General features: G+C 44.2%; 1 protein-coding gene across 1 annotated transcript in view; it reads left to right on the top strand.

Moving 5' to 3' along the window:
* Positions 1–6,826, top strand: part of lars2 (leucyl-tRNA synthetase 2, mitochondrial) — a 63,390-nt gene extending 56,564 nt beyond the window's left edge. The window contains exons 11-12 of the mRNA XM_048609212.1: positions 820–1,215; positions 4,534–6,826. Coding sequence (XP_048465169.1) covers positions 820–1,215; positions 4,534–4,713 — 576 coding nt within the window. The 3' untranslated portion in view covers positions 4,714–6,826. The remainder of the gene's footprint in view (positions 1–819; positions 1,216–4,533) is intronic.
* Positions 6,827–8,403: the final 1,577 nt, after the last annotated feature.

Here is an 8,403-nt window from a genome sequence, read left to right as displayed (position 1 = left end):
GATGGTGGTGGTGAGGAGGTGGAGGTGATGGTGGTGGTGGTGAGGAGGTGGTGGTGGTAGTGAGGAGGTGGAGGTGATGGTGGTGGTGGTGAGGAGGTGGTGGTGGTAGTGAGGAGGTGGAGGTGATGGTGAGCTGCTGCTTTGAATTGCTGCAGTCCTTGAGGTGTTGGAATACCTGCAATGAAGGAATCTGAAGGGCTGGGGGGGTGGTGGAAGGAGATGTGGATAAATGATGGAAGCCTGACTGTAATCCCAGGGTAGTGTGGGCGTTCCAGTGGCTCTTCACTCCCCCCTCAACCTGGCACAGCTTCCTACCCACCTGCCCTCCCACCCCAGCTCCAAGCTGACTTGATACTGGTAGTCCCCACCCCGGCTTCCCTTCAATCACTTCTTGACTTTTCTCATTGCTGCATAGGATCGTCTATCCCCCAGTTATTATAACGCAGCCTCATTCTTTTGGACCATTTTAAAGAGTAAATAAAAGACTAAATAAAAATGATTTTAGGGACATGTGGAAGGGGAGGTTTGATACTCAGTCGTCATTTGATTTTTAAAAAATGTGCCGCTCTTCCCAGCCCATGACCAGATAATCCCCAAACATCATCTTGTGATGCATGTGCCTGTTATATTTGGTACATGAGATCAAAATTTATTTGCTTGAATACCAACAGTGAAAGAAGTTATTCGAGTTAGGCAATGTATTATTGCACTAACGCATCCTTATTGACTTGCTTTGTGGCCTAGAGTCATTTATGCAAATTCTGTTCTCTAAAACAAAGTTGGTATTAAAGCCAGGCTATTTGGGGTGCACTGTGACAGATTTTTCTTTTTGTGTCGTCATGCGAGAGAGTGCTAGTTTGTGAAATCCCATGGGTCTATCACGTGAAAGTCTGGTGTTGTGTTCACAACGTGGGTCTGTGGTTTCTAAGCTGGCACAGGGGAATTTGCTTTGCAGTGTGCACACCAGAGTCTGAAGCACTCCTCCCTTATGACTTCCTCCAAAGTGCCACCAGCTGCAAGTCTTTCAGGAAACCCCACTTTAAGCTTTCTGCTGATGTACAAATGCTAGTGTTCCTGTCTGTTGCAGGTCTTTCCAGTGTCCAGAACAAGCTGACCATTCACTATCAGTGGGACACAGATGTGCTGTTTCAGCAGTGGCCAAACGTGGACCCAGCTTATCTGCAGCAGCCAGACACAGTGACGATGGTTGTCAGGGTAAGATGCGAAGTGAGGAGTAGATGTTCCACCATGACTGAGGGAAGCAACTCCTAAATTAACACTTGCTTCTGGCTGCACTGCTTCTGTTACACTTTCTCCATTTTTCTCTATTATTATCATGATGCACCATTCCCCAGTAGTAATCCTTTCTGTGTCTCCAAGGTAGCTGATGCTGGCTTCCACATTACTAGATACCTGATCCTTGCTCAGCATGTGAAGAGGTACACAATGATAGGGTTAACTCTCAACTGTCCTCTGAAACCAAAGGTGTGGCAAGCCACTCCGATGTTGGGATGAAATGACAAATGCTGACTTTGCCTGGTGATTCCCAGGTCCGGTGAATGAATTTAAAATGAAATTTCTATGCATGACTGGGCCAGTAGTCGTTCAAGAGCGGAGTCATGACCAAGTTGCTGTATCTGGGTCGAGCAGTGTTAGGGGGCAACTTGCGTGTGCGAGTGTTGGAGGGGTTTGTTATCCAACTCAGGATTAGAGAGAAAGGCCTCATGCGTCCAATGTGAAGCTAGCGTTGTTTCATCTCCACTCAGTTACTTGTAGTTTCAACATTCCATTTGTATTACATTGTCACAGAGTAGATAATGTTGACTCGGGAGCGAGTGATGTTATCACTGCATATGAAAACTGGGAACTGTTCGTTCTATGTCTCAAACACCATCTCTCTAATGATCATGAGAAGACCTTAATAATTTGCTTCCCCAAGGTGTCTATTGTCATCATAAAACCTCCATCTAATTCTAGAACGATACTTAATACACCTCAAAATAATGGGCTTCCTTTTATAAAGATTAACCCTCTGTATGTTTCAGTGAAGTCCATGTCTTCACTTGTGCAAGTTTAAGACGCCTCAGATGTTTCTATTGTCAGATGTTGTACCATGCAAAGAGTCATGATTGTGTAACGTCACAACACAGTATATGTCTCTAATCAAACAGCTATTGTTAGCGTTATGCAGGTCAACAGCGTTTGTTTCATTCAACTTTGACTCTTTTAAAATGCACAGTTGACTGCTATCTTCACCAATCCATGTTTCAGCACTGACCTGGGATTTTTTGGACAAGATCTCAGAATTCCAGCTCAAATGTTGCTTTGGCTTCTCTCAAGCTAAAAGCATACCATCCAATCCCTTTTCCTGCTGCATGGAAAGAATGTTCACTGTGTCTCGTCCCAAAATTCTCTGTTTTTAGGGGGTTGGAGTTGGGAGAGCACCTTCTAGTGAGCTACATCTGACTTCTGCCCCTGCATGTTCGAGCCTGTCACAGGATCTTTGTTTTGCTTCCAACAGGAGCTATGAAGGCTGTTGAAAGCTGAAAATCTTATTGACTGTTTCAAAGCACATCTGACCTGCTGAAGTGGGTGTGAACTGTGTAAACAACTTTAAATCTTTTCTTAATCTTTCCTGAGATTCAGGCATCACTGGCATGCCCAAACCTAATCACTCTTGCACTAAGTGGCTCTCTAGTCTATTTCAAAGGAAAGATAAAATCAACCACGTTGCTCCAGAGTCTGGAGTCACATGTAGACCAGACCGGGTAAAGAGGGCAGATTTCCTCCCAAAACGGCACTAGTGAACCTGAGTTTTTTTTTAAAAAACAATTAATGATGGTTTCAAGGATACAGAGACTAGTTTTAAATTCTGGATTTTTAACAACTAATTGCCCTGGCTGAGGTGCTGCCTACTTGAACTGCTGCAGTTCTTGGGGTGTAGGCAACACTCCTAGAGTGATTTTCAGTGTTGGGAGCTCTGAGGTCCCTGCATGGCATTGACTTCCGAAGCTGGAAGTCAATGGGCTGGCACATGGAGCGGCCTTCGGCCACACAAATCAGAGGGAACATTGGATCTAGGAGCACCCGCAGATGCTGGTAGGAAGGGAGTTCCTGAACACTGAAGAAGTAACGATTATATTTCCAAGTCAGGATGGTGAGTGGCTTGAAGGAGAACTTGCAGGTGTTGATGGCGTTCCTGTGTAACTGCTATCCTTGTCCTTCTCGATGGTTGTGGTTTCTGAGGCGGGATTTGAGCCCATGACCCCATGACTCCAGGCCAACAGCCTGGTCCTCTGGATGACTAGTCCAGTGACATTACCATGATGCCACCGTTTTCTCAAATACAAAGTGTAATTGAATCTTTGCCACACCTTCTGCTTCTGAACCTCACTCTTGGGTTAGAAGGTGTTTGATCTACGAGGGAGTCAGGGTCATTTGGAGGTCAGGCAAGAAAGTGGAGTGAAGGCCTCGATTCTTCAGCCATGATTTTAGTGAATGGACAGCACATTTGAGAGGCCGAATAGCCTACTATTTTCATTTGAGGCGCATTTACCAGTTTACTTAGCCAGCTCCAGACTTGAACTATACAATATGCACAGGACAGGTGCATGTGTGTTACATTTGAGAAATATAATCGTCAGGGTAAATTTGCCTTTGTCTTCCTGTTGTTGACATCACTGCAGCCTTGTCCCTTACCGCCCGTGGTCTTTTCTGTAAGAAATTGCAAGTCCGGACCTGGCAGATCTATAGTTAATCCACAACCCACGCTGAATTAGTTGGTCACAGCCAGGGCAGCAGTTAATCCGATGCCTTTGGAGTTAGAGAGGGTGTACAGCAGCCGACCAAGGAACCTGTCTTGTAGTCCCACCTTCTATGGAGAGTGTGTGTGTGGGATGAGGCAAGGCCAGATGTGGTTAAAAATTGAAATACTGATATCAGCAGTCTCGTTACACGGGTAACGGTTTGGCACTGTCTTGCAGCATCAAAATAGTAACAACGAAGGAAGAGGAAATCAAGGGAGGGGGTGGAGGAGAATCTGAATGTTTCAACTCTATCATGTGTATCCATTTTTCTCCTCCGTGAGTAGCTGTGTCTTCAGCTGCCTACGCCTGAAAACTTTGAATCCTCTTTGTCAAACTCACCAACTCTCTGTTGCCACAAGTTGTCAGCTACTTCAACACACCACCCTGTTTTCTGGCCAACGTCTCTGCCTTGGGCTTGCTGCAGTGTTCCAGCGAAGCTCAGCACAGGCTAGAAGAACAGCACCTTGTTTTCTGCTGGGATTTGAGGAAGGGTCACCGGACCCAAAACGTTAACTCTGATTTTTTTGTTTTTCTTCAAAGTTCCCTTGATAATGCTGATGTTTTGAGCTGTAGGCTGCTGTGCTGTAATATTCTATGACTCTATTAAAAGCATGATGTGGAGTTCCTGGTGTTGAATAAGGATATATAAAGCCCATCAATAACAAAGTGTCCTGTTCAATTGCTCAGTTGTTTCTCATTTTGTGCTCTCTGTCTGTCTCCCCAACAGATCAACAACCAGGTCTGTGGCTCAGTAAACCTGCCTCAACAAGTCATCAAGAATGTAGAGAGAGTGCAGGAGCTCATCCTTCAAAGTGAACTGGGCATCAAACAGCTACAGGGGCGGGTCATCAAGAAAGCCATCCTGTCTCCCAGAACCGCCCTCATCAATTTCCTCGTGGAAGAATAAAGAGGGATAATGGAGCTGTTTATGTTATCAAAACATTTTGCTGTCTGTGACTTGCGCACACAGTGATGTGAAGCCTAACAATTCACACCACAAGCTCATTATTTTAAGGAATGAATGTAGCACAGAAGCTGTGCGCTCGAGCTCCTCTTGATGATGGACATTGGGCCTCATAGTGGCTTCTTAGAACTCATCTCCTGTTTCTGTTTGGTGAGAGTTCAGAGTGACAAAGCGGAGAAACTCTTCCAGGTTGGAATGCTTCTGACAATGGCACTAATCGTTCGAGCCTTCCGGAAAGGCTTGAGTGATTAGAGAATGGCTTGCAGCAATGAAATGGGGACTAAGTAATTGAATCATCTAGTCGAAAGTGTTTTGGCTGGCCTTCTCCTCTTTCTGCAAAAGAAAACTCCGAAAACTGTTGGTCCGCAGCTATTTTTACGTTACAATCACCTTCAGTTATTTTGGAAAATGAATAAATCTCATCTAAATGTAATAAAATACTAGGCACTTATTTTGACAGTCAAGTAACAGAACATTAATTGATGAACTTTAAAATGTGACAGCTAAAGATGCAATTAAATGCCATAATTGTTTATTTCAGAAGGAAAGCAAAAATTAAGTTTGCTAAAACGGTATAAAATCTAGACCATTTCTGAAGAAGGGTTTAGGCCCGAAACGGCAGCCTTCCTGCTCCTCTGATGCTGCTTGGCCTGTTGTGTTCATCCAGCTCTACACCTTATTATCTCAGATTCTCCAACATCTGCAGTTCCTACTATCTCTTAAAATCTATTGCTCCAGCCGTAACTGTTCAAATTCTGAAGAGGCCACTGTACTGATGATTTCTTCCATCAGTTAATAAGAAGGTGCTAATGGTTCTACGTGGACACAGCACCCACTCACCATCACCACCAAATCCATGAGCTTCCGTCTCGCATTGTTCTGTCCTTGAAGTGCGGTGGATAATTGGATCATGGTCACAATGTTTGGCTGACCCTGTGCCAGTTCTTTACATTCTGCAAAACAATCTACAAAACATGAGCAAAAACAAAGTTGCTGGAAAAGCTCAGCAGGTCTGGCAGCATCTGTGGAGGAGAAAACAGAGTTAACATTTTGGGTCCGGTGACCCTTCCCCAGAACTACAAAACATGAAGTGGTTACTTTTACACGGCCAAGACCGTGTGCTTATCAATTCTGGATGTGATACCCCTGGTCCAACACAGTTTGCCAGTTGAATTTCCTTCATCGAGTTGACTGCAGTGAATCACAATGTGCATTAATCATGGTTATGAAATTTCTATCACAGATGCCTAAATTTTGATTCTTTTTTATTCATTTCTGAGCCCTTGTGTTACCATCGCCCACAACCCACATGCATTCTCTTCATCACTCCTTCAATAAACTGGCTCTGGGCTGACTCAGCAAACTTGGCACAGAGCTGAAGTCACCATTGGAACTAACCCAGGGCAATGTTGAGAGGATCATGTGGTCCAGATAGGGTGGGATTTTCTGTGAATGAGCGTTCAGTCTGTCAGCTGGGCTGCAACACAAAAGCTGAACAAACTGTGTGAGAAGATGTCAATCGCACTCATGACCCACTGCGGGGATTCAGCACCTTATTGTTCGTGTCACCTCAGCACTCTGTGTCCATGTCCACAAGACAGGAAAACACTGGGAATTCTGTTACGGAGAGGTCCAGGAGAATGGCTGATCGATATTGCAGGAGCCTAATGAAATTAGCAAACATTTCCTTTTACCTAAACGCGGCAAATAATGGCCTTGTACCTGTCGAGACTTCAGCTATGCCACGAGGCTACTGGAGAGAGCTATGTCCTTTCTTTACTTATTTATAGTATACTAGATGAACATAGTGTTTGTTCCCATTAAATATGGCCACTATAATCCATCTGCATGTGCTCAGTTCTGCCCATCGCCATGGTGAAACACAGGTATTGATAAGCATTCTGCACGAATCTCAGTGGCTAAGAAGTAAATCTCTTCAATGCCATCGAGTGCAAAGGAGTAAATGTCTAATTAGTTTATCTTTAAATGACCAAAAGTGGAGGGAGTGATTGGGCTAAGAGCCTACCTGCCCAGAGAAATTAAATGATAAACACTCTCTGATATTGTGCATGTGTTAATCCACCTACTGCTGGGGTTGGCTGCAAATACAGCCAGTGATGAGTATAACAAAGCCAAAAGATTATTCTGTTATTCTCTCTTTTTTCCCAAGGTCTGACTGCATTTTTTTTTGGAGGAAACGAATCAAAGTGGCACTGTATTTTCACCTTTGTTCTTTCTCCAGTCATCGAGCCTGCAGATGAGGCTTTTTTGGAGGCCAGGAGCTAAAAGCAATCACATCATCCCATGTGTTGGTCATTTAGCCTTGATCTTGTTACAAGAAGGGACACTTCAGAAGGTTTGGGATTTGTTGTTGAATCATTGGTGTAAAGTAGGGGAAGGGAATAATGTAGGATATCACCACGCTGTTAACCAAAAGTGTCAAACCCATATAGACACTGCAGAAAAGTGGGCAGTTTTCATACTCAATTTAAAATAGAGAGTGAGAGTTGTACAGCACAGAAACAGGCCCTTTGGTCCAACTTGTCCATGCTGACCCGATATCCTAAATTAATCTAGTCCCATTTGTCAGTGTTTGGCCCCTAACCCTCTAAACCCTTCCTGTTCATATACCCATCCATAATTGGATGTTTTTCTTTTTAATGTAATTTAGCTAGAAATTAACTTGTTACAAATATAAGTAAGATTGGAAAGTTAATTGTGCAATGGTAGAAATGAAGGAAAGGTGTTTCTTGTCGTTCTATGGTATTGTCCCTACCCCTGAGCCAGGAGATCCAGGTTCAAGTCCCACGCATTCCAGAGTTGTGTGAAAACTTCTCTGAACAGCTTGATAAGAAAATATTGTTTGTTCCTCCCTGCTTAACACATGTTCAGATGTGAGAGACAGTAGGAACTGCAGATGTTGGAGAATCTGAGATAACAAGGTGTAGAGCTGGATGAACACAGCAGGCCAAGCAGCATCACAGGAGCAGGAAAGCTGACGTTTCGGGCCTAGACCCTTCTTCAGACAGGCCAAGCATGTGGAAAGAATCTTTTTTTCCAGGCAAGTGACATTAGGGCAGATGAAAAGCAACAAGTAATTCTCTAACAGCTTGTGGAGCCGCAGCTTATTTGGTTATTAGGAGCCTAACTTACCCTGAGGCACCAGCTACTGAAACCTTTCATGAGTTGATGGATTTAGTTAAGGAATATTACAACCCCAAGCCTCCTTTAATTCTGAGATGCTATCGGTTTTACGCAGCAATTCAAGAACCAAGCAAATCCATATCAGGATTGTTGACTAGGTTAAGATGACTAGCGGAGGCATGTGACTGGTTTAACCCTCAGTGAGATGCTGAGAGACCATTTGGTATGTGAGATTAATGATGTAAGCATGCAGAGGCACCTACTAGCTGAAGCCCAACTGGACTTGAAACAGGCATTACAACTGGCTTTGTCATTGGAAAATGCAACAAGTGGAGCATATGCATTGCAGATATTCCAATGGAAGTGGACACCCTTGCAAGTCCGACTGACTGGGGGACATCACTTGGGTGAAGGCAATTGCATAGCCTCAGTCAGGGCATAATCCTGAACAGGGGGACTCTGGGTCAGCCCACAGCAAAACCCCAGAAC

The sequence above is a fragment of the Rhincodon typus genome, chromosome 2 (genome assembly GCF_021869965.1).
Source record: "Rhincodon typus isolate 14 chromosome 2, sRhiTyp1.1, whole genome shotgun sequence".
Classification (NCBI taxonomy): Eukaryota; Metazoa; Chordata; class Chondrichthyes; order Orectolobiformes; family Rhincodontidae; genus Rhincodon; species Rhincodon typus.
The sequence above is the reverse complement of the archived record's forward strand: the minus strand, read 5'-3'. Positions and strand labels throughout refer to the sequence as shown.